The sequence below is a fragment of the Tympanuchus pallidicinctus genome, unplaced genomic scaffold, assembly GCF_026119805.1.
Source record: "Tympanuchus pallidicinctus isolate F22 unplaced genomic scaffold, pur_lepc_1.0 scaffold7, whole genome shotgun sequence".
NCBI lineage: Eukaryota > Metazoa > Chordata > Aves > Galliformes > Phasianidae > Tympanuchus > Tympanuchus pallidicinctus.
Window position 1 is genome coordinate 23,126,182 of NW_026294791.1, and position 26,762 is coordinate 23,152,943.

At 46.4% G+C, this 26,762-nt stretch overlaps 1 protein-coding gene and 1 long non-coding RNA gene across 8 annotated transcripts in view; one reads left to right on the top strand and one right to left on the bottom strand.

The window, feature by feature from the left end:
• Positions 1-26,762, bottom strand: part of LOC128072668 (uncharacterized) — a 112,524-nt gene that overhangs the window by 17,165 nt on the left and 68,597 nt on the right. Inside the window, exon 2 of one of the 7 annotated variants that reach the window (XR_008202387.1) lies at positions 25,256-25,320. The exons of the other annotated variants lie outside the window; for them this stretch is intronic. This is a non-coding gene — a long non-coding RNA (uncharacterized LOC128072668). The remainder of the gene's footprint in view (positions 1-25,255; positions 25,321-26,762) is intronic. 7 annotated transcript variants of the gene reach the window in all.
• Positions 4-9,930, top strand: TNFSF4 (TNF superfamily member 4). The gene is made up of 3 exons (XM_052666697.1): positions 4-2,298; positions 6,292-6,334; positions 8,401-9,930. Exons 1-3 carry the CDS (start codon positions 2,083-2,085, stop codon positions 8,754-8,756), a joined length of 615 nt encoding a protein of 204 aa, XP_052522657.1. The 5' UTR covers positions 4-2,082; the 3' UTR covers positions 8,757-9,930.

The following is a 26,762-nucleotide window of genomic DNA, read 5'->3' on the forward strand; positions in this document are numbered from 1 at the left end:
ATTCCTGTGGCATCAGTAGAGCCTGGTCCCAGCTTCCTGGCCGCCATGGCCAGGAGCTGCAGCTGGCTGAAAATAGTGTCATGGGGAAGGACCCAGAGGTAGATTTTTTTCCCCACTGGAAAGCTATTCTGAAGACACACTAAGATTAATAAATCTCTTCACTAAGCCTGTTACGGATGGACACCATGGCTGGAAACACGGAGCCTGTTTCTTGGGGACCTTTCATGGAAGCAGGTAGATGAGATAGGATGTTGCAGACTTGCAGGAACAAACAACCTCCCTCTCCGTGTCCCCACAGCTTCAGTGGGCCTCTGCAGCACCACAGAGTGTTGCCTTGCTCCTCTTCAGGTCTTGGCTAAACCTGAGCTCAGTGCTGGGAGCAATGCCATCTAGGTCAGAGGGAACTTCTCAGAGGCAGCATCACTTCTCCTCACCATGGCATCAGTCATATCTGGGACAAGGAAAGAGGGTTAGAGCTGTTCCTGGACCTCTTGGTGAGCTGGGGTTCAGCGTGGGGCTTGAGTATGCCCCAGTGAGCAGCTGCTGGCAGAAGTGGGACAGGAATTCCCATGCACCCAAGAAGTAACAGAAAATTTTAAAATTGAGCATTTTTTAAGTAAGTTTTCATGACTTCTGGCCTGCTCTTAAGACAAATACCAGTGTATTCCTGACTCAATCTACCAGCTTTTGCCAACTGAGTTTATTTCTCAGGAATAAATGTACTGAGGAGCTGTGTGTCCTCATAGAAGTTTGCTCACCCAAGTGCTGCACTCCATCCTTTGTTCAATCATGTTTATAAGAAATATCCTTGTTTAAATGGAAAAAAAAACCCATATGAAAAAAACTTTATTCTTGCTTTCTCTGCATGCAGAGTACATGTTTGTCAGGACATGTGCCTTGTGACAAGTTGACAAGTTAAGAGAGAACATTTTGGGGAAGGGAAACTTCTGACAGCTCATACCTGACAGATGAATGCATTGTAACACTCCCAATGGGCCTGATCCTCACTGGGAGAAGGTAGCACCTGACTCTGGTCACGATATGCTGATTTACAACAAAAAAAAATGTGTCTGAAAGAGTGACAGAAAGCAGTGGTGGACAGCCTCCAAAGAGGCTTTGCATCTTGTCACCCAAAACATGCTCAGGAGATGGCCCTTGCTGCAGACAACTGTCATGTATCAACTCACACATCACATGCGAGTGTCACAAGAAGACTAAGCAAAGGGGGAGTGTTGGGAGGAGAGGCGGCAGAGGAACATGTAATACAGGCCCTTGGACAGATAGGAAAAACTGGATTTGCATTTCAAGTTTTCAGCGTCCCAAAAGGCAGTGATCTTCCAGGAGGGAAGCCTGATGGCCCAGGGCTGTCCCTTCACTTGTAGGGGCAGGGTGCAGGGATGCTCCATGAGCAGTTCTCCATTTTCTCTCTCATAAGTTTCATGCAGCATCCCATGGCCTTAAAGGTAGAAGACAAAGGTGAAGACAAAGGACATATTTTGTCTCCAATTCTTCATGTCTTCCATTTGTCTGATATTCCCTCCTATTAATTACTTCTTTACAGAAAAGAGATTTCAGCAGCATCATACTCTACAAACCAGGCAGGCAGCCAGCGCTCTGTAAACCCCCAACCTGCAGCTGAACAGAAAGATGAGAGCTTTTACTGTCAAAAGACTGCTCAGAGAGATCAGTGTCCATCCAACTCTTAGCTACCATTGGAAACATCACATATCAAGAGATCCACAGCTGAAACTATGAAAGACATAAACACATAAACACATCTACATTCAAAGGCCCTTACTCAAAACTGAACTGGGATGCAACAAACCAGCCCCCACATTCACAAAAAAAAAAAAAAAAAAAAAAAAAAAAAAGAATAAAGAAAAGACAGAAAGAAAGAAAGAAGGAAGGGGAAATTCAGATTAGTCACAAAGAAGTTCCCCTGCCTGCCTCTGTGCACATAAAACCCTCTCCTGAAGGCAGCGTGTTCATTTCATTTCTGCTCCTGGGGCAGGAGCACCTATCTCATCCGCTTTGTGCTCCACAGGCCCTCCTGTGCTCCTCGTCCCTGCCCTGTTGGCAGAGATGGAAGAACAGTCAGATACGGAATTGAGAAAGCACAACGATCAGAAGGACTGTGAAAAGGAGCCTGCTGGCATCGTGAGTGATGATGAGTGGAAGGGCTGGCAAAAAGGACAGGCTAAGAGGAACACGCTGTACCTCGTGTCTGCAGCCACTCAGTGGATATTACTGCTTGCCTGCTTGATTTACCTTGGTACAGATTCTCTGCAACTCTGGACGGTAAGAGCTCTTGTTCAACCCATTGTCTTCTGGCCTGTAGAACTTAGTATGGGGCTTCGTTAGCAAAGACAAAGGTTTATCCCTATTCTAGCCGTAGGGTTCTGATGCATTCCTAATAATTCTCACACCTTTCTTATACCTCTTGTCCTCACAATAGTGCCCCGTGTCACCAACTTCAGGGCTGGGGGACAAGCTGTCAAGAAGTGGGATGGTTCCAGGAATGCACTGTGCAGCAGCACCCTTGGAAGAGGTCTGTCCCCCCATGACTCCAGCCCCACCACCTCATCAGCTGCTAGTGAGCTGACTTGCAGTGACTTGTGTATGCTCTTTTAATTGAGATTGTCTGAGTGGATAGTTACTTTTATTAAGTGCAAAATGAAGGACCAGAAACCAGGTAGCTTATAAACTTCTCCTGAATTTTAAAATATACTATATATGCAGGTAGATATGTCAGAATGCAAGCTAGCCTGTGACAGCTCTAGCAAGAATCTGGAAACCCTACAGTGCTCCCAGGCTGCATGCACACTGGGCTTTGGGAACAGCCATCTGTATTTGCAGAGGACGGTTCAAGCCTGTGTGTGTCTACACGAGAGAAAAATGCTGAATATGAGACCAGAGGGTTTCATTTACATACTGCAGACAATATGCCTAACTGAGATGCTTGAGATTTGTAAACTTTTAGTAAACCTGCAGCAAGTACATTTTCCTCTTTCACACGTTTGCAGACTAGAGGATTATCAACAAGATTTCACTGCTATTTCAGTGCTGCTTATGCACTAGCTACCCCTCCCACATCTCCAGGAGCAGTGATTACTTTGAAGTGTGTTGTGCTTCATGTTACCAGAGTTCATTCTGTCCTCTCACTTAGACATGACAGAGAAGCAAGCCAGGCATATGACACTGCAAGGGAGAGACGGCCTGATGTTCTAGGTGCTTTGCTGTGCAATGAAAACACTCATGCTCTGAGCAAATTTCACTGTCCTGTACCTCACAGCAGTTGTTAAATTTTACAGTGATGTCACTGATAACACTAAGAGATAACACATTTCATTCAGTTCAGTCTTCTACTATTTTTTTTTTTTTTTTTTTGAGAAGTTGCATTTAAAGCCAATGGAGATGGGGAAGCTGTGGTGCCCTGCTTGAATAAGGGTGGTGATAAGGGCAGTGAGGTTCAGGCACAGGCTGCACAGAGAAAAGGGGGATGCCTCATCCCTGGAAATATTAAAGGTCAGGCTGGATGGGGCTCTCAGCGCCTAATGGAGCTGTATGTTCAGTGCAGGGGATTGGAGCTTGATGACCTTTAAAGATCCCTTCCAACTCAAACAATTCTATGAGTCTATGAAACACAGAAACCTCTCTAGGGTCCCACTCTGGTTGCAAGCCCTCAACTCTCAGGAGTTCTCTGCTCTGTAAAAATGTAAACTCGAGTCTTCTGCCACCTGAGAAAGATGGCAGCGCAGCCTGTCAGCCTTACAAATCCTAGACAGAAGCTGATGAGGAGAGGACATGCAGGCCTGGAGTTTCCCTCCCCAATAGAAATGACTGAAACAGGGTGCTCAAGGAGCAGCAGCCGCTGCAAGCTCAAAACCTGTTCCCACTATTTTAAGCACCAAGTGCTCTGTTTGACAGGGCACACTGTGTGGGAGAGGTCTCATGGGCTATATACCCTGGGGGGCTTTTATCACATGAGAATTACAGGGCTTTGTAGGATAACCATGGACTCACCTTAAAAAAGCAGAGGGAGCAGTGCTAATCAGACCTGACTCTGGGGGCAGTTCAGGGAGACAGACTTGGGAGGGAGGGCACAGCACCATCTGGGTGGCAGGCCCAGAGAGCTGGAGCCTGGCAGTGACCAAGAGGCTGTTCCTGCTCTTGGGAAGCTCCATAGCAGGACAGTGCCATGCTAATTGTAATAGTTAGATAGTAGCTGTGCTTTTTCATAGAAAGACCATGTTTGATTACTTTCCATTGTCCTCACAAATCCCTAAATCCCACTGGACTACTCAGCAAAGACACAGTATAAATAATGTTACGAAACATGTTCAAGAATGAGAGAATCTGCACAACAGAGCATGCTTAACAAAAATGTACAGCAAGCTGGTTTGTATCACCATGTGGCTAGGAGAGCAAGCCTCAGCTGTGTCCTCCAAATGAGCAACTATTAACAATAGTAACTTGTGTGTATGCAGTGCTTGTGACTTCCCATCTCTGCTGAAATTACCTCCTTCTGCTGAGCCAGCTGGGAAAGACCAAGGGCAGACTGCTTGCAGGTATAGTCAGAGGGTGTGAAACCCCCTAGTGATGAATGCAGGCAAAATAAATGGCACTGGCAGCTCAACAGCTCCTAGTGACCTATTGCAAGATGGTTTTGCTTGAACAGAGCAGGAAAAGGTGCAGGGGAAGTAATTTTACAGAGGTTTAAAGTAGATGAGAAAGATATAGTCACAATCCTGGCATACAACTCACTTTCAGTGCACAGTCACCTAAAATTTATTAGATTAATTGATAATGAAATCCTTCAAGACTTCACCAAAGATCTGCCAAACATGTAAAGAGCCTTAGTGACAGTGGGGCTGATTTTTTAGAATTGCCACAAGCTCGTCCCAAACACGTGTTTTATCAGACCCTGTCCACTGACAGACAGACTGGACAGCTCGCAATGGATGTTGCACGACCTCAGAAGCTCAGCAGTTCTGCACTTAGCTATTTTGTTGGGAAACTACCTGGAAATTTCAGCTGCTTGAGTCAAAGGGTGAGATGCTTGTACATTTGGGCACCTAGAAACATAATAAGTGTAGCCTCAAGCCACTACAGTGATGGATAGGATCAGTAATGTTCTATCTGGCACCAGATAGCGATGACACAATAAAAGCTTGTCTTCGGTAGTTGCATCCAGCCTCTCAAGCACTACATCAGCTGTAACAGCACTAGAGGGTGCCAGAGCAGACCTTTCCCACTGCCAGCACCCTCTTCATGCTTCAGCACATACAGCACAGCAGGCTGCCACTCTAAACACCTTCCCTGCCCTCTTGCTTCTGCCAGGGTGCAGCACTGGATCCACGGGTCGGCATGTCTGTCTGTGCTCACCCTCGAGTCTGCTACTTCCAACACTATTTACATGCTCACAGTGAGGAGACTGCTGCTGTTTCTGTAACAGATGGGGTAAAAAATATAAAAGATAGCTGGTCAGAAGCGTGTTGACACATCTTTGAAAACCCATAGCATAGGCAGAGAAGAAAACACAGCAGCCAGCTTAATCTGTCACTCTTAAGTCAGGCAAGATATTGAAGAATTGTGGTTGTGAAGACACTGCAGATTTGGGCCTCCTGTGGTTTAGATGAGAGATGTGTTAGAGATGTTAAGTTCAGATTTTAAAAAAATCTAATGCAGCAGCTTGGTGCTTTGCATATCTGATCATTAAAATGCCCACTTCTCTATTTGCATTCACTTTTTCTGTTATACATGTAAAATGCAAACCGATTTTAAACATGCCTTAATGCACTTCTAAGGGAGCCACTGGGAGCATTGCATCCTGCAACAGCCTGACCCGGAGTGCAGAGAATGCACCGAGAGCACTTGTTCTGAGCCTACAAAGCCAGAGCCACCTTTTGGTGCCCTGCAGCACGAGGGTGACAGACAGGGCACATCCAGCTCTGTGGGCAGGCATCCCCAGCTGCCAGTTGCACTCAAGCAGCCATGCAGAGAGGTTCTGCACCCCAAGGTCCTTCCTGCTTTGTCTACCTTCATCACGCTCACCAAGATGTTTTTCCAGGCAGGACCATATGTCCCTGGTGTGCTCAGCTGCTGGATGAAGGTTGGATTGGCTGGGAATTACTCTAAAGTTTTACTTTATAATAATGGCAGTATGCGCAAGCAAGGTGCATAGCTGGCTAGCAGCGTCCTGTTCCCAGAACAGAAATGAAAGCAAAACTGGCAGAAGCAATGGGACCCAGGGGCATTAACATAGATTTTTTTCTCTTCTTATTTTTTCAGCCTCACAGTGACAAAGTCAAGTGGACCTTCATCCGGTACACAGGTGGGTGGGCAGCCAGCCGGGGGTCTCCTGGTGCTCTGGGGCACTTGTCCCAGTTCCCAAATGGATCCCCATGTTGTCTGGGGGCTCTCGTAGCCCAAGTGCCTGGTGCTGTGGTGTTGGTGGAGGACAAGGCCAGGAGAGCAGAGGAAAGAGGAATAGTGCCACGATGTACAAAACTAATCAATGAGCTTTTCCTCTACGGGATGAAACGCAAGAAATTGGAGGAGCTTTCTGCTGTCCATACTTACATACTAAAACAAGCATTCATTCCATTAAAGAACAAAACAACAAAACAAAAAGACTGGAAGGAGCAGTCCTTGAGAGTAGCCCCTGCAGAGAAGGACTTGGGGGTCTTGGTGGGTGAAAAACTTAACATGAGCCAGCAGCGTGCTCTTGTAGCTCAGAAAGCAAATGGTATAATGGGCTCCATCAGAATAGGGGTGGCCTGCAGGGACAGGAAGGTGATTGGCTTTCTCTACTCTGCTCTTGTGGTGCCCCATCTGGAGTACTGTGTCCAGGTCTGGAGCCCCAGTACAAGAAAGACAGAGAGCTGTTGGAGAGGGTCCAGAGGAGGGCCACAAAGATGATCAGGGGACTGGAGCAGCTCCCCTGCAAAGACAGGCTGAGGGAGCTGGGCTTGTTCAGCCTGGAGAAAAGAAGGCTGCGGGGTGACCTCATTGCAGCCTTTCAGTACCTCAAGGGAGCCTAGAAACAAGGGGAGCCAACTCTTTGAAAGGGTTGATAACTGCAGGATGAGAGGAAATGGCTTTAAGTTGAGGCAGGGAAGATTTAGATTGGATGTCAGGGAGAAGTTCTTTACCATGGCAGTGGTGAGGTGCTGGAACAGCTGCCCAGAGAGGTTGTGGATGCCCCATCCCTGGAGGTGTTCAAGCCCAGATTGGATGGGGTCCCTGGGCAACCTGGTCTAGTATGAAATGGGGAGGCTGGTGGCCCTGCATGTGGCAGGGGGGTTGGAGCTCCATGATCCTTGAGGTCCTTTCCAATCCCAGCCATTCTGTGATTCTGTGAAAACGTGTTTTTGAGAATTTACTGAGCATACACAGTACCCTCTTGGGGTATTTCTGAAACAAGTAAATGATTTCCTGATTTATGAAAAATGCAAATGATTTCCTGGAGAAAAATGAGCATACACATGGTGGCAGAAACAGCAGCGCTCAGCGCACCGTGTACTTTGCATGCTTTGCCCCATGCCACACCTCAGCAAAAGGAGCAACAACTCAAATTTTCAAGTCACAATGAAAACGTTTGCGCATTTGGTGAATATTACAATGGTGGCCGACAGTCTAACCTAACAGGAAGCCATGTTAGAGAAAAAGCTTGGGAAGTCTGCCCGCTGCAGAACGGGGCTGTGTTGTGCAGACAGAGACCTGATGACGATGATTTATCATCAGCCTCCCCTGTGTGGTGCACAGCACAGCAGGAGAACATTTCTAGCAAAACTCTGGGAACTGATACTGATCGTTCCCAGAGAAAACCTTTCATAGAAAAGTTTTAATTTCTCCGGATTCTGCTCTGTGTTCATTTATTCCTTCTGTTTCTGTCTACACTGCTCTTTCATCCTACTTTCTCCAAAAGGATCCAAGAACAAAGGCAGGGATTTTTTTTACCCACATCTCCAGAGAAAGCTCTTTTTCCCTTCCTTCCAGCTTGGATAACTTTTCCCTCCTCTTATATGATGCTTTTATTTTCTGTTTCTCTGAGGAATCCATATTTCCTAAACTCACAGGAATGCTTTACTTCTATGTCTTAATTAATAGAGTAAATAAATAATATATAAGCAGAAACCTGGGGAAATTATTCATACAAACTGGAGCTGCAGTCCAAAAGGTGCAGCATGCTCAGGAATGGGAACTTGAAAACTTTCACTGCACATCAAGTATGTCTAGCACAGATGATAACCTAGCTCCAGTCTGCACCATTCTCTAGTTCAGTCTCTTCCTTTCCTATGCTTTTTCCACCCTACCTGCAGGTAGTCTGTACAAAACTGCCTTCTATCAAGAATATATTTGTCTTAATGGGATCATCTTTTCTCTCTTCTGTTCCAGGCCAAAGCATTGCAGGAGTGGCCATGAATCTCAGTGCTGAATTTACCTCCATTCCTGTCATAAATGGCTCCATCGTGATCCCCTGTGATGGCCTCTATGTGGTGTCCCTAAAGGGTGTTTTTTCTCCTGACCTGGAGAAGGGCTCACTGAAGCTGATGATGCAGAATACAGAAAACAAGAATGCCCCACCCCTCTGGGAGCGAGATGTCCAGAACAGCAGCAACGCGGTAGATCTCATCACGATACTCTACTTGTTTGCTGAAAATAACATCATCCTGTCAACCAGCTCGAACGCCACAATCCAGCATTTGACATTTAGCCTTGTTCTACTAAATCCCATTTTTTGCAACTCATAGATGAAGGCATGAAACATAAAACATAAAGTACAGCTTTTCCTACTGATCCATTTGAACGTAGGAGGCTTGTTCCCCAGGCTGTACTTGTACAGGCAGACTCCCTCCTTGGGGCTGTGGAAAGCCTCAGCTGGGGTGCAGATAAATCACAATGCAAACAGGCTTCATATAGCGCACGCATCTCTTTGGAGCTCTACGCAGCTAGGATGGATCCTTCTAACACTCAACAAAGGGGTGTGTGAAGCCATTGAGGACAACAGAGATGAAAGCCAAAGAAATGTATCCGAGCTTCGTTCATATTCAGAGAAACCCTGGGTGTCTCTAGTCACTTGGCAGTACCTGTATATAATACAAACGCGCTGTATATTTGCTAAAATTAAGTGCTAAATCAGGAAGATACGCCAGGAAGATACTGCCTTTGCAGAGAACTGGGTAAATGCTCTCTGGCAGGTAAAGGCCATAAAGGGAAGGTGGGCTTCCAAAAGAAGCTAACAGGACTCAACTGGACTGCAGGAAGGTCCTGCAGCTACCTTGGGATCTGTAGGAGCAGCTATGAGAGAGAAGGCTCGCAGGCCATCCCAGCTGTCTGCAGAGTATTGATCCTGAGCCATGTGTCAGGTAGGATGTTTACATCTTGATGCCAGGTCTCAGAGGTGTTAGTCTGAAGGAGAATCTCCCTCAAAAACACACACACAGAATGGCTCAACCCAAAAGTGATCCAGGTACATGAAGTTTGGGAAGAAGCATGAAGGCCTTTCACTTGGTAACTTCTCTCTGACGGACCAAGTGGAACCCGAAGGTCTGCACATCTCCTCAGGGAGGACCGGATAGGCCCGAAGAGTCTTGCTATGAAGGTGTGCACCACAAAGAGGTTCACAACCCAACTTCCATGACACATCTGTGCATCATATGTACCCTGCCTGGCTTCTGCCAGAATCCAGAGACAGGCTGTTCCTGGCCACTGGACCAGGAGCCCATGTTGCAGACAGCAGCTACTGAGGACAACACTGTCTGTGCCCTGAGCACAGCAGGCAGCTGTGGCATTTCTGATTGAACTAGGGCAGATTTTAAGGACAAGTTGACCATCTGGCTTCCAGTGAACCCCAGCAACATTTCAGCATCTCCTCGCTGACTGTACGCTCCAAAGTCTATTATTAAAGGTATTTATGTATTTATACTATAGGCATGAGAATGTTATTTCTTAGAAACATCCAAAGGGAAGGGTTGCAACTTCAGGTTGTCAGAACTAAACTCCATTTGCAGATTTTCCCCATGCCACAGAGCTTTCCTGCTCTGATCAACTCCTCAGCAACCACCTCTGCAGACACAGGTGTCAAAGGCAGCTTCAGAAATCCTCCAGACTTTGGTGAGCATTTCCATGCACATTATACTATTTCTGGCACCTTTTATACACACACCTCCTCAGCTCCGTGGAGGAAACCTCTGTGGCTAAAGCAGTGACTCCACTGAGTGCTGAGAAGCAGCTTCTTCCATCAGGACTGAGCTGCAGGCTGGCTTGTGCCTGCAGGGTGCCTGCAGGGTGCTACACCAACTGAGAGACTAAGCCTCAATGCTAACAGATCTGTCCCTCAGAAAGGATCAACCTTCCTGCTCAGAGCAGGAGGGGGCATTTCACACGCTGCACATTGAAGTTGACCTAGACTGACATGAACACACACTTGTCTTGAAATAAAGGCTGAAACAATTCAATTCCAGAGCTTAATGACTTGTGAGATTAACTCACCAAGTTTCTATAGTTTCTGTATCATCAGCTTCAGTCTTGTGATCCCTGTCTCCACAAAGCTCAAAGTCTCTTGCATAGATAAGCATTAATTTTTTGCTATTGGGTTGTTAAGTTTCTGTAGCAGCTTGTAGATGGTGCTTATGTTACATCTTACAAATCTGACCGACCAGATTAGCACACTGAGGTTTTGACTCATCCCTCAAAATCACCTGTGGTAGGATCTGGAAGTTTCTGGAGAAAATCCATGGCTCTTGAGAGACAGGGCTCTGCTGTCCCAACTAACGGGGACTTCATGGTCTGTCTCTCATTGGCCATTTCACAAGAACCCTTACACAGAATACAGTCATCAGCCAGAGATTACTGACAATGTAGGATATTAAAGCGATCTCCACTGCTACTACATCTTATGTTTGAGCCACATTACTGCATGAACTGCAGAGGTGGCCACCACATACTCCCTTTGTTTCCCACTCCCTGCATGCATGAAGGAAGGGACAGAGTGATAAAGCTCATGTAAGAGCCATGGTCACCCCTGAGCAGGAACTGGCCTCCTAAAACCACTGAGAGCAGAGCGGAGCAGAACCGAGACCAACAACAATAGAAACATTTAGTCACCTTTCACCTCCCTTCAAAAGTCATCACCTTTTCTACCACAAATGGTTACAACTAATGATGAATAATTAACCTGTGGTTTTTAGAGAGCCATCATGAGTCACAGTTATTGGCTATTCACTTCACTAGCAAGAGAGAACAAGGAAGCTGCAATGTGTTTGGCAAAACGCAGCTGATCCTACTGCTGTAAAGCTGGCACTGCCCAGTGACAGCAGCAGAAAGCAGAGGACTCCATTTATCAGGGCTAAAACAGAAAACAGGCTGAAGGTGATTCCACTGAGATGCTGAGCAGCAAGGCAGCATCCCAGCCAGCAAACCACAGCTAACACTTGTGTGCCATGCAGGCAAAACATCATGAAGCTCAGGCCACTTGTAAGCAGAATGAGGCACTAGAAAGGCTGCAGGCTGAGGCAGGAGGAGATGGTGAGTCTTGGCTGACCTGTTCCAGGGAGATAAGTGCTGGGCAGAAGGAGCAGGCAAGCGCAGGCAAGAGGATATCAGGAGAGAGATACCTTGCCAGAAGCAGGTCTGTGGATTGTGTTTGCAGCTGTGGGACTGGCAGAAAACTAAAGGAGTGCTTCTCCTATGAATCCGCACTCAGTGAAGCAAACCTCTGCAAACATTGAAATACATCCACTGCCTCCTCAAACACCCATTTCCTCATCCTAATGCAAAGACTTGCACATTTAGCTGTTAAAATATGACAGCCAGTGTCTGTTATTCTAAATGGCAATATTAGTCACCTCTTCAGGAGATAAAGTTGTTCCCAGGGGATTACTAGCTAGAGCAGATTCCCAAGCACAAACACAATCCCACCTGTGGACTTGCACTTTTTACTGCTTCTGTGGTTTCAGGGTTGGTCGCCCACACAGCACACTGGTGATCGGCCAAGGCAACAGGGTGTGGAGCTGGGCCACTGGCCAAGGGCCCTTGGGTGATGTATTGGTGTTCATTCAGAGAGCAACAGAACAAAGGCTGAGGCAAGACAAAACTCGATGTGAGTACAACTGTGTTTTCATAATAATTTGATTTACTATTGCCATTAAGTCAAAATTCATACCTACTTACTGGCAATCCTGAGACCCACTTGGTTTATTTATTAAAAAAATATCAGTATTGATTTTTAATTGATGGATTGATAAAGAAACATTTGACCCTCTGTAGGATCTGCTTCACAAGGCACACATCAACACTGCAATTTCATCACCAAATAAATCCCTGAGACACTGCATCGCTGCCTTATCTCAAAGAGGTCAAAGGACTCACTGTCCTTTGTCTTCTTTTAATTTAGTGTTTGTGTTCCTGTCCATGTCTGCCTATTTGGATTGCTATCACCGGCACAGAAGGTTAGTGGGACACACACACATCCAGTGGGGACATTATCTGGGGCTATGTCCTTTTGAAACAATCTGCTTTTCTCCCTGTCTCTTCTCTTAAGATACAGAGTACACAGCTGGCAACAAGAAACTTCTTCCAGTGTTTCTTGTGTCCCATGCTTGATGGACTAATTTTGGTGTTTTCCAGACCAGATTGTACATTGTCTCACGAAGCACCCACCCTTTACAAGAAAAGATTTGCTCCTGCTTGCGTGAGCAAGATCTCACTGTGTCCCAGAGGGTTTCAGTAACTTGAACAACTTCCCAGCTATGCTGGAGGATGCTCAACTGCTCTCCTAAGAAGCATCCTCCCTGGAGACAGGGAAGATGCTGCATTGCCATGCCAAGTGCACTGCTGCCCATGCACAGGCACAGACAGAGGGCTCAGCTGCCCTGTGCCAGGCAACAGCCAGGGCTCTGGCCCTTCTGGGCACAGTCACAGGCAGCCTTGCCTCTTGCCTGTGTCTGTGGGAATAACAGCAAGAAGCAGATGAAGGAAATAATCCTCCACAGATACTTCACATTTTCCCAGATATCTACACTGTTTGGACCACACAAGCAGGGACCATCAGCAAGGATGCAGGAGGGGGTGGTCTGAATTGAATGTCTGGTCTCTGGTCTCCAGAAGCAAGACATATTCTGACACTAATATGTAAAAAGAAAGCCGTGCCAGAATGTCAGAGAAAGGGAAATCAGCAACTAAAGCCTGAGCTTAGCGGAAACAATTTCTCCTGGATAATTAACTTCTGTGCCACTCCTACATACTGTAAAAGCTGCCAATCAAAAGTGCAGAGAGACATAAAATCACTAAAAACTGTCTCTGCAGATGCAGTCAGATACAAAGTTAGGCAAGCCATATATCAGAGATTGAAGACAGAGAGCTGCTTTTTCAAAGGAAACATCAAGCCAGCAGCTAAACGGGAGCAGAGAGTCCAGCAGGAGAGTTCTTCAGCACACTGTGAAGATGGCTCTACAGAGAGAAAAGCAGCTCCTCCGCATGCCTCAGAGTGAAAACTCTCGACCAGCACAGAGAATTCCCCTTTGCAGCTGGGAGCAGCCTGCTTGCTGCTGGTTGGCACTGCTCATTGCCCCAAAACTCTCTATGAAACAGTGCGTTTGTTTCAAAGTCTAGGGGAACCTCGGAGAGAGACCATGACAGACAGTCTGATACAGTCAGTGAATACTGCAATTAGCTTGTTGATGCTTTGACAGATACTAATTTTTCATTTGGTGAATATATAGAAGGAAGCAGCAGGCAACTTTCCAGCTTGGGGAGTCCATGGATGAAAGCAGAAGAAGGGCAGAGAGAAGAGCTTGGCAATGCCAGGGGTTACAAAGCCTAGAGAGCTCTGTCCTGGGAGCCTGGGGAAAATGGACAAACAGATAGACATTGTCAGTGTCCAGAGTCCTGCAGGCTGGGGCTGAATATTGGCTTAGCATCACAATGCCAAGAAAAATCTGACAATTCATATAAGGTCAGGAAGGAATGTATTATAAATTACTACAAATCGTACCAAGAAGTTGTAGAATAACATCATTTTAAATAGAAACAATTCTGGTTAAAAAGCAACTTAAAAGGTTAGATTACTCAGAGGATATAGTGCAGTCATCAGGAAAGAGCAGAGAACTCTCTTTAAGTAATGGAAGTTACACAGATAACAATCTGTTGAGGGTCATGTACATAAGCACATGGATTAACGTGTTCTCTCAGCATTGATGTTAGATACCTCACTTCTTGTGTACCTTTTTGTTGAGCCGAGGGCTGTTTAATAATCCCACTCAGAGGTAAATATTTTTGGCCTTTATAATTCCGTAGTGCAATTCCAAATGAAGGGCTTTGCTTATGCCATCTCTCCCTGGAGAGAACAGGACTGCCTGGCTCCTGGGGCTCCAATAGGGTGTGTGAAAGCATTGAAATTTTCTTCTTTGCCTTGTTCCTCACCTGCTGCTCCCAGACTGGGTGTAGACCTCAGGGTCTGAAATGATCTTTCATAGAATTATAACATAGAAGTATAGAATGGCTCAAGTTGAAGAGATCCTTAAAGATCATCTAGTTCCAATACTCCTGCCATAGGCAGGGTTGTCAACCAGCAGATCAAGCTGCCCAGGATCCCATTCGACCTGGCCTTGAAGGCTTCCAGAGACTGGGCATCCACAACCTCTCTGGGCAACCTGTTCCACTGCCTCACCACCCACCGAGTAAAAAATCTCTGCATAATGCTTAGTCTAAATCTACCCTCATATTTTAAAGCCATTCCTGCTTATCTATCACTAACGGTGCAAAAAGTTGGTCACCCTCCTGCTTGTAAACTCCTTGTAAGTACTGAAAGACCACAAGATCTCTCCACTGCCTTCTCTTCTCCAAGCTAAAGAAGCCCAGCTCCCTCAACCTTTCTTCATAGGAGAGGTGCCCCAGCCCTTTGATTATGGCCTCTTCAGGACCCGATCCAGCCTGCATCCTTCTTGTGCTGGGATCCCCAGGCTTAGATACAGTACTCCATATGAGGCCTTACAAGGGCAGAGTAGAGTCCACTTCCCTCGCCCTGCTGCCACCCCTCTGTTGATGCAGCCCAGGACACTGAGGACACTGCTGACCTGGGCTGCAAGAAGACAATGCTGGCTCATGTCCAGCTTTTCATCCACCAGGACCCCCAAGTCCTTCTCCACAGGACTGCTCTCAATGAGTTCTTCTCCCTGTCTGTATTCATATCTGGGATTGCCTCAACCTAAGTGCATCACCTTGCACTTGGTTTTGCCAAACCTCAGTTGATTCTTGTGTGTCTGCTTTTCAAGTTTGTTCACATCCCTACGGATGTTGTCCCTGAACTGCCTTGATAGTTTTCCACAGCTTGAAATATCAGAGCAGCCACTGGGTGGTTGCAGGAGACACTCTGTCACTGTTTAAAAGATGGAAGGATCCCTAGCTCCTCCTGTGGTTGCAGCCAGCCAACAGAGGAATGCAGCTGGGGATAAGACATAAAGCTAGCATGCACAAGTAGCCCTCAGACAGGCTGTTAAAGCATCAGCATACCACTCATATAACAGATGACTCAGCTACAGCTACATAATAAATGTGCTTCATATACGCATTTCATATCTGGACTGCCTTCAGTCCTTGGCTGTGCCCGTGGTTCTGTTCTGGTCTCCAGCACTAGCTCATCAGTCAAACAGCAGAGCAGTGCTCAAGACAGGCACTCAGAGCTTTCAAGTCTATACTACTCCTATGTGGCACAGTGGGTGAGCCATCCTGGTCACCAGGGTACTTGCTGTGGTTTGAGTCAGCTTTCCATCAGTCCCATCCCTAGCTGGGCGATAGCTAAACCAATGTAGCCCCAGCTGGGAATGTCCCCTTCAGATGAGCTTTGGGAGAGCACACAAAGAATGATTCTGCTCTCAGAAATGACTTCCTACATAACCCACTGCCTTGCTGCACGTGCACAATCAGGTACACTTCCTCCAAGGCATCAATTTCAGTTGCAGATCTTAATGCCACAACCTGCCATGATGGGATGTGTGGGAATTACTTGGGCTCTCCCAAAAGAGCAGTTGACCATGGATCCTGGGCCCCTCTCACTGCTCATTTCGGGAGATCTCTGTCCCAAAGGCTAGACTCCTGGCCCCATGACAGTTACTTTGCTTCCTCTGAGTGCAATGCAGATGGCCAATGTAGCCCTGCAGAAGGCAATCCAGGATGCCTTGCTCCCATAACTCCTTCCTAGGAAGGAGTAACTTCCTCCTAGGAAGCTGGAAGATATCAAAAGGAAATCATAGGGTCTTCTTCCCCTCTCCAGGACTTCAAGGTGCATGCTCCACCAGAGACCAGTATTCAAATTCTGTTTATTTGGTCCCTTCCAACCAGCCTGCCACCAAATTTTGCAGGCAAAGCTACACTGAAGCCTTCCTGTTGCAATCTGGAATGCTGCTATGGCCCTAAACCATGAAGTATAGCTGCATTCTGGGCTTCAGCTGACTTTTCAAGCTTCCCAGAGAATGGAGGTTTAGGTGATTTCCTGCCTCCATCTGCATTGCCACAGAACTCGAGCAGAGGGAAAAGAAAAAGGCATATTCTGAGAACAGTCACACTGATTCATGTCAGGATGACAGAATAAGCTCTCAGCTTCAGCCTGAATGGAGAGCCTCCTAACTACCATGCATACGAATGACCCTGGGCAATGAAAGGAAAAAAGATGTATGAATGTGTTTGTGAGGACCTGATGCCACCTTACCTGCTAGCAGATGGACTAAGTACACCAAATACCAGCTCATATGTGTGGGGGAAACATCTGCACCTTTGTAAACAAGACAAGCCCTACGTGGATGCCAGCATACGGAGGTGGCAGTTTCCAAGGACTTGCCTTGCAGCAGGAGCAAAGGAGGCAGGTTGCAACCCCCCGAGGCTGCCATGTCATCACAAGATCATTCTTGCTTGATTTAACAAGGATTCCCTGAAGTCAGAACGTTTCAAACAAAATATACCCTCTTTCTGGTTGCACTTTCCCTGCCTCCTCCTCCTCTCTTTGCCTTCACCTGCCAGATGCACATCAGGGACCTGTCAACAGCCTACCCACTCAAGAGAGCTAAGCAATAACATCTCTCGTTGCTGAGAGGAGTGGGAAGAAAAATGACTGTCCTTTTGACAGGGGAGAGGCTTCTGAATGAGGTCAGTAATTAAACAGAGGAGCAATAGATGCCAGCTAGTCATGCCATCGGTTTCTGGGCTGGGCAGGAACCTCTGTGGATACAAAATGGACTGCAATATTAAGTTTTTGTTTGGCTGAGTCTTAATCAACTTTTCTATATAGAGGGCATGTAAGTGAAACAGGACCATTAGCCACTTTCAATCCTCCACGTATCAGTGGAGTATGACACATTATCAGATAAGCTGTTCTTAGAGCACTGGCTGTATTCCCTCATGTGCTGTGCTTGGTGGAATTTCCTTATTTTCCTAGCTTTCTACCTGCAAATAAACTCACTTGTGCCCGTGTCATGGCAGTGACATGCAGAAATCAAGCATAGGCTGCTGTGACTACTGTTACAGGGCAAAGAGATAGCAAGTTAAATGTTTAACTCATCATTGATTCAGCACTCCCAGCACACATTCTCAACAGCATTCTTTCTCACTGCATTGCAGCCTGGCCATGCTGACACCAACGTGACACCCCTCAGCAAGCCATGTCCAGGCAGCAGCTCCCTTATGCTGAGCTGCAGAGCTCAGGAGCAGGAACTTTTTTCAGAGGGAACAATTAGGGCAAACAGAGCAATAGATTAGCAGAGGCAGTGGAGGAGGATTTGGAAAGGGACGAGGGGCTGAGCAGGTGTTCAGAGATTAGGTCTGCCTGGTCATTGCACCCCAGCTGTGAACATGGGTTTGAGCATACAGAAAGTGCTGTTGATGCTGCCTCTCAAGTGTCAAGAAAACCATGTTAAAGCCTCCTTTTGCAACTGGGGATGCTGCTGTGGCCCCAAGCTGAGAGGTATGTGTAAGAAAAGTAAGGACTGGAGCTCTTTGAAGTCCACTCACAGGTTAGATGCGGTGAAAAGTTTTGTGACTGCTCTTAATGTGAGCAAATACATTAAATTTGGATGATAAAATTTCCTTAATTTCTGCTAAAACCAACCTCAAGTTCTGCTAAAACTAACCTCTTCCCTTTGACTGCAATTCAGATATTTAATCAAGTCAGTTGTGGAATTGCACTGAGTCATGTTAGCAGAGCTGAGACTCAGATCTGGGCAGCCACATTTCCAGGCAGTAGCTTTCTGTTCACTTTTTAAAATTAAGTGCTTACATGTTTCATTTCAAAACTAACAGCAGTAGTTTCAAAGGCAAATAAATAACTGTAAGAGTGAAACAAACATTTCCTATGGGGATAACCAAAACACTTTAATGTACTGAATATTCTCTAATATTTTCTTTGGAAAGAGAAGCAGGAGAAAATGTTTTTCTGTCTGGATTCTCACAAATTTTCAGTGAATTAATAAACCACATGTTCACACAGCCCTGGTGAACGCCCCCTGCTTTTTCAGACAAGAAACAGAACTTGTCCAGGACATCACTTAGGAGTGGGGAAGTCTGCCTAGGGAAGAACAAACCCTGAGAACTCCACAGTGACAACGTGTGAGACAGACAGAGGGCTCAGTTTTCAAATTGCCTCTGGCTTGGAGTGAGGACAAGCCAGGTTTTTCTAACATGTTCTGGAGGCCAGGAACAGAAGCTCAGCTCTGGGAAGGCAAAAAGCAATTGAACAAAGATGGTAAGCAGCCACCAAGCTTGGCTTTGATGGTGGGACAGGAGAAGCCCCTGGCTGAACATGAGGACCATGCGTGGCCATTGCTTTCCTGGCTTTTTGGCAAGACCAGCGTCCCAAGCATGAAAGGAGAAAGGATGCTTGGTTGCAGGACAGGGTTCCCTAGCCTACTCTCCTTCATGGCATTTTAACCCTGCTTGTCTTCCTCAGGACACAGCCCATTTGCTGAGAAAACAAAGGAAGCAGACTCCCACAGAGGAGCTTTAAAACAGAGTCACTCTGTTCTGAGCAGCACAGCAGGCTCTTTCTGCCAAGCAGAAAACCTCCTGGCAGGACAGGCTGATGCAGACCGCAGGTCATCACCAACCAGCAAGGGGCAGGGCGCAGCCGCTCAGTTCTGGCCATGCATGAGTGCATTCTGTCCCCAGGGATTGGGGACAGGCCCTCAGCACGTGCTTGCCCAAGCCTGTGGCACTGCTGCTACCACAACAGACATTTACAATCAGTCTCGCTGTCTGCAAGCTGCAGGGGAGGCACTTAGTGCTTTTCTGAGTGGTGCAAGACCATGAACTGTAAAATCCCTGTGCTGGGATATCCTCAGTAGTGATGTAGGGGTTTTGCAACTCTGTCCTCCAAGAATCTGTTTCACAGGCATGATTTCCGCCTTCCCCATGGGTACTCCGTCACCAGATTCTGCACATCTGCTGTCCCAACATTCCTCTTTCTTTCCCTGGACTATGGATAGTCAGAGCAGGTACCCCTATGCCGCATGGCCACAGGAAGGGCAGAGCACTGCATGGACCCACAGAACTTCAATTAGTTGGAGGTGAGCTAAGAGCTGTGCTCATTGCTCCACAAAAGTCAAGCTCAGGTGGAGGTGAACATCCCATTAAATGAGCAGATACCAATTTTAAATGGACAACAAAGGCTATGTTCGTTTGTTTTCCACAGAATCCAACGACTTGATGATCCTTATGGGACCCTTCCAACTTTGGTTATTTTATGATTCTATTAGGCTATTTTATGATTATATGATTCCTATTGTCACGGGATATTGGATACACTCAGAAAACAGCAGATTCACAACAGAGAAAACCCTCACATGCTACTCAATGCAGATAAGAAGTAGACAGTACTGCCACGACTGCACAGATCTAGCTACATGGCTAGTCCTCTGTTACATAAAATTGAATGGATCAAGATCAGGTTCCAGCTCCACAGAGCCAGACCACAGCACTACCAGGCCAGGCAGCCTCCCTGCTAGTAGCACTGCCCCAAGACTACACATCATGACAGGACTGGCCCCTCTGCAGCAGTTTGAATTGGAAATCCCCTCCTGCAAGACTCATGTGATGGAAGGCTGAGGGTTGTGCAAGGAGGGCTTTTGAGCAGCTCACACACCCCTGGCTCCAGCATTTCATGATGCTGACTTTGCTGATAAAGTCGCTGTTCTTCAAGTGCACAGAGGAAATAAAATCAGCATCTGGTGATGCAATGTGGAGGAAGTCAGGAGGATAAGCTTGAAAATATCTAGACATTACATAGACTATGAGAATACAATCAGCACAGACATTCTTGAGTGATGCTACAAGGGAGCAAGGGCAGGACAGGGACCAGGACGTCACCAAGCAGCTCAGCTCCAGCTGCCAGGAGCACTGGGACAGGCAGGAGCTGCCCATCTCACTGGGCCACTTGTCCAAAGGAGCTCGTGCTCTGCAGTACGCTACAGTCACTAAGTGACAAAGGTTTTGGAGCCAGCTGTCTTGGCAGGCTAGCCCAGAGCAGGTATGTGGCTCAGAGCTAAGTGACATGCAGCAGCAGGACGTAGTTTCATTTCACTAGGGTAAGAAGCAGAGGGAGGCAGAATGCCAGACACAGATGTGATGCATGATGTAGCCTTGTAAGGGTTTTTGAAGGACTGAGAGGAAGAAGATCACAGTGGCCGGGGGTGGATGATGCAAGCCTCCCAGCCCTGGGCTCGGAATAACCATGCAATGGTTTTACATCTCTCAGGATGATTTCTTTCACATCTCAGCAAGCTGGGATCTTTGCCAGACAGAAGATGTATGAGTAAACAAACAGCACTTCACTTTCCTAAAGCAATTTGGAAGGAAAGTGAAAGAACTGAATGAGATAAGAACTGTTCCTTTCCCTCAGCTCCTTTCTGCAACATGCTGTGGGTGCATGTGCTGCCCGCAGGGACGACACACAGCATACGCATCCCACAGCATGACCAAGTGTTCAATCATCTCACATGAGAAGCACACCTCAGCCTTGTCTGTGCAACCTCCCACAATGCTACAAGGAACACTGCTTCAAACTTGTCTCCCATAAGAACTGTCTCAGTTTTGCATAGAGGAGACAAGTTCTGCTGACACAGAGACAGCAAGTGAAACAGAGAAGCAAAAAAAAACAAAAAAGGGATGTCTGTAACTGAAATGAATCCATCTAAGCCAACAACCTAACCAGTAACAAAAACTCCAGTAGCTCCAATAGTGGATATGGACCAAGCTGACAGAACCTAGGCTAATCATTCACCAGGGCCAAGACAAACCTTTTGTACAGGAAGACCCCATGACCAAATCAGATTACAGTGCTATGTGAATGGACAACTCAGAACAGCAAATGTAGGCTCTCAAGCCCTGAACACAAAAGCAGGACTGTTACTGAAGGGCAGGAATAGCGGTCTAACAGTCTGGCAATCCAGAGAGAGGATTTGGAAAAATGAACTGCAGTACACAAAGGAGTCAGGCATCACACTGTCCACAAAAGGTGAATTTGGGCTTAAAGACATCCTGGTAATCTGTTTATCCTGCCTTTCTCTGGAAGCTACAGTTGTGTCCAGTCTCAAACACTGTCTTTCCAAGAGATCAATAAACCATTCATAATCCCCAGGGAAGGTTGAGGTATTTGGGGTGTAGGAAATGTCTCCTAAGAGTTCTGTTGTTCTCTGGACAGATTTCATAACTGTAAACATGTGATGGAGAGAGAAACCTGTTCTCTGTGCCCATATAAAAGAGACCATTGGCTTAACCTGCAAGCTGCTGGGAGAATGAGGAGAAACTGTTACTCATGACAGGGCAGCCCTGGAACAGAGGACCTGTTTGGAATCCTGAAGAGCAGTGTAGCCAAACTCCTTTCAGGTGTCAGGCAGGTACCACTGCTCCTGCCATGAGGTGTGGAGGGAGCAGAGGACCTCCCCAGGACACACAGAGCTGAAGGAGAGAAGCAGCACTAGCTCTCTAGGACAGCTTCACTAAAACCTACAAAACAAACTCACTCACCTGCCTGCAAAATAATTGAGTTAAATAGACTTTACGAGGCCTCAGTAATTTTCTAGCTAACACAAGATCATTGGTATTCACTTGCTGAGAATAACACAAACATCAGGAGACCAGCCACTTCTATATTTGCCCTCTTTAGAACAGTTAGCAGCATAAAAGATTTTCCACCCTGTCCCTCTCACGCTACCTCTGCTAATGCTCGCACTCCCACCCTGCGGCTCTCACTTCCACAGCAAGAGAAAACAGAGAAGGCTGAAGTTTCTGCCTTTTCCCAGCCAAGTGATGATGGCTGAGGAATCAAGGAAGGTTCTTTAGCCTTTTAGAGTAGGTAAATCACTACTTTATTGTGGATTTCCAGACAAAGAAGCATCGCCCTACCTGCAGTCCTCTAAACATGTTCTGTTTTGAATGCGGGACTTGAGCTGGTGTACTGTGTGAGCTCTGTGATGGAGATGGTCCCTCACTTACAAAATAATTGCATTTGCAACATGAAATCCAAACTGTTACTCCTACAAAACTCCTCAAAGAGCACCAATAGCCCTAATGGCGACAACACCCTTAGCTCTCAGCAAGCATTCCAAAGCCCTGATGGAGGTCTCTCTGTGAGCTGTATTGCTGTGCTTAGACCCACAGTCTCAGCCCAAAGGGCAGTGCTGAGCCATTTCTGACCCCTGGCATACACTAATACTACATATTCAGATAATACTAATGCTGCTCCACAGTTTTTTCTGTGTTTTACTCCCTTTCAGTAGGCTGACGAAGCCACTCAAGCCTTGCACTATATTGCACTATAGAAGTACCTGTACCACATAGTGCTGCTTTGTGCTGCTTCCTTTGGTGAGATTTCTGCACGTTACAGATGCTGACAGTTTGCAAATTGGCTACCTTTATATTCAGTGGCATTGCCACTGAAAGGAGGTAAGTAGAGAACAAGGAAAATAAATTGACTAAATATAACTCCACCAACAGATAATGACTAACACATACGTCTTCTCAGGAAAGAAATAGGAGAACAGAGTGAACAGAAAATATGACTACTTTCCCAATGTTCCTTCTGAATGGAAACTGTTCAGAGACACTTAACTCATCTTCTTCCTAAAATATGTCTTTCATCTCACTGCCAGGAGATACTGGTAGATGCTGCCCAGCTCCCAGTTACCACATCTCTCTTGCTGGTAGATGCAATTCCTGCACAGTCCCTCCAAAAACTCCCACATTGGTTCCTTCACAGCTGCTGCTGAACTCAGCAGGAAGCAGAGCACAAGACTCAGGCTGGTGAGGGAAGACAGCAGAATGCTGTCAATTCAGAGGCAGTTTGCTGATAAAAGTGCCGTAGCTGGAGAGTTTCCAGTCTGTCACAGCACACGATACATGTTATCGCATACCAGGAACACTGGGGTTCTAAACTGAACTTACAAGGGAAGAAAAGACTCTAGACAAGGCACACCACCATGGTTAAAATTTTTTAATGCTCCTCAGGTTATTCTTACTGTGCCTTTCAAAATGTGTCTGATTTTCAAATACGTTATTGTCAACCACAGTATTCAAAGGCATATACACAATAGCCGAGAACTACAAAAATAGGCCCTAGAAGCCTCTTGCATAGGAATCCAGCTGACCACACACCTACATACCATGTGATTTTCAACTAATTCACATGATACCACAGAAGTCCAGAAATTCTTGAAGCTGACACCCTGCTGTGGCTGCACATGTAATGGAGAACACAGACTTTCCACCCCTTGATGAAAGCTCTGATGGGAAATGCCATGGTAGGACCACCTATGCCTCACACAAGTTCGTCACTGTAGCTCCATCAACTGCATCTAGGGACACTGCTGATACCCACAGGTGGTTGTCTTCGGTGAAGCACCAGTGGCAGATCTGGCTTTTACAATGCTACAATGCTAAAAGGGCTACAGGTGGAAAACACTACTTTGGACTGGAAAGCAGAAGAAAGCTGACATATGGAAAGTATGAACAGGGTAGAGGAATGCATTGATTTATGACAATGCCATCCAACATGGCTACTGATTAAGGATGACATAGAGGAAATGAACATCAACTTTTCCATAATGTACAACATGAAAGTGAAGGAGGCTATGAGAGAATCCCTATTTTTCAGCAACAGCTATGGAGAGAGAAGAGCAGGTATTTTTTCTGCAGGAGGGTAATGGAAAGGTGACCTGGAGGTAAGTCATGATTAACTCTTGGAAGACCATGTCGTGCTTTGCCTTAGTCCTCCCAAAAGGCTGAGGATCAGCCTAGGTTCTGGTTGCTGCACTCAGGCACGTCTATGTGGGATGCCTTCACAGGCTTCTCTCCCTGCAGGAGAAATACATCTCTTCATTGAGAGGGTGGTCAGGCCCTGGAACATGCTACCCAGGGAAGAGGTCATAGCACTGAGCTTGGTGGAGTTAAAGCAGCATGGGGACAATGCTCTCACATGTGGTCTGATTTTTGGGTGGTTCTGTGTGGAGCCAGGAGTTGGACTTGATGATTGCTATAGGTTCTTCCAACTCAGGATATTCTATAACTTACTTCACACAATACAAAAAGGAAGCACGCCCTACTGTACTCTTCCTCTGCATTTCCAGGTGGTGCTGGCAAACGTCAGACTGGATGTTGACTGCAGCATGAAGTGACAGCCAGCCTTGTCTTTAGCTCTTGTCACATCACACGACACAGGCAGGTGATGAGCTCAGGACTGGGAAAAAGCCAGCCAGACCAGCTGCTGGTGAGGAAATCTTCCCTGAACCCACCCTGCTGCTGCGGGGATATGTGAGAGCGGTGCTGATATTGTGCACTGGAAGAAATGCTATTTGGCCTGAGGCCAAAGGCTCTGAGTGGGAATAAGGAATCACAGCTTTTTGTAAACTAGAACCAGAAACCTCTGCTGTGCAATGGAAAATGTTCACAAACAGTTCTCAAGACACAACATCTGCCCCTAAGAGTTGTGGGAAGGCAGATGTCAGGTAGCAATTGAACTCGGTCCCTCTTCCACCCCTGCCATTCCCACAGCACTAACAGAGGAGGCCTCACTTTCAGTTACCCGATGGCATTATGATGCCTTTATCCTTCCTCCAGAAGTTACTGACAGCTGGATTAAGGCTCCAGTCACACGTGAACTATGCAGAGGACAACTTTCCGTCTAAGCTTCCATTAGTTACACAGCCATATTTCTTCACCCATCCCAGCAATCAGACACTGATGGAGTCACCGTTCAGCTTACACTACTTACCAACTTTGCAGACAGAGGTCAATCAAATTATTGGAAACTGAAGGCAGATAGCACAAGACGCAGATCTGCAACAAGGGGAAAACATCAGGAGGAACATCATATATTTGGCACAGCCTGCTGTCAACAGCTCAAGCACAGGCATTCTCTAAAAGCCACAGCTGTGAATGTCAGGTGTGTCACTCTTTTGTTGAAAGCATAAGGCAAAATCAGGGGGCTGTCCCAGTAGTTGGCTGTAATGCAAGGAGAGAACCCAGAGAATTTAAAGAAGGAGAGTTTTCTCAGCTGAGAACTTGTCTGTTGTACTCAATAAACAACCAGGTCTTGAAAAAGCCTACAGCAGGAAACACTCCAGGCTTTTCCAATAACTGCCTCTCTGCTTGTAATGCTAGCCTAGGCCTTTGGCCAGCTTCAGAACAAAAAGTGCTTCTTGTCAGGTTGTTGCCCCAGCTCCCCTCTTGCTGCCTCTATGCTGGCAGCTGCTCAGGGTGGGCTTCCCAAAAGCGGTCATGCTATGGGTCAGAAGCCTCCCACAGGGACTTCATGGCATGCAGACTACTGCAGCCTGAAAAAAGGCTTGGAAAGCTGTGGCATCTGGAAAAAATCTCATTTCCAAAGAAAAACGGCACCACAAAGTAAAGATGGGGCAATCTATGTCACTGAAAACAAGCCAGTGGGACTCGGAAAATTTCCCTGGGGTTAAGCAAGCTTAAAAAAAAAGCACAACCTGGCATTTGAGTGAGGGGCTTGGACAAACACTCAAACCACAGTAGCCACCTGCTGTTGAGCAGGTTTACAGAAAGCTCATGTCTAAATACGCAGCAATATGTCTGTGAGTCCCAGCCCACATCTGGCCCAAGTAATTAACATCACTTCCAGGGTGGTGCTCAGGCAGAGAAAGTGAGGTTAGGACTGCACAATGATGAGCGTACGAAATTCCTGCTTTGAAATAATTTAAAGCAGATTAATTGTACTTTAATCATTTATAACAGATAGCTCATTCAAAAGTTGGCAAATTGTCAAATGCTTGCACCCACAGGCTCCAGAGCAAATTCAAACGCTAGAGGTGGCCTTTGTCTACATTCAGATGCATTGTTGCTACTGCCAATCCTATTTTACATTTGACTTCCAAAGGAATCAGGGAAGGGGCACAAGGCAGGAAAGGCAGGCAGGAATTGCATCCTGCTTCTTTATAGGGAGCGTGTCTATTTTTACATTGAATTTGTTTCCATCCTCCCCTAAGGCTGATAGGAAAGAGGAATGAAAAGGAAGGACGAGACTTGCACATAGTGAGTACCCTGTCAATAAAGATGCAACAAACATTGCAAAATCCCATTTCAAGAGCCAAGACTACTTTTGAGAAGTTCTGAGAAATAAGTAGGAAAACGAGCCCAAACGCGTTGGCAATTATATCTTCTGTTCTGCTGGCCTTAGTCTTGAGTCTGTTTCTGAACTGGAGGTAATATAGTTAAACACTGACTGAACGAAAACTACTGAGATCTACAAAGAA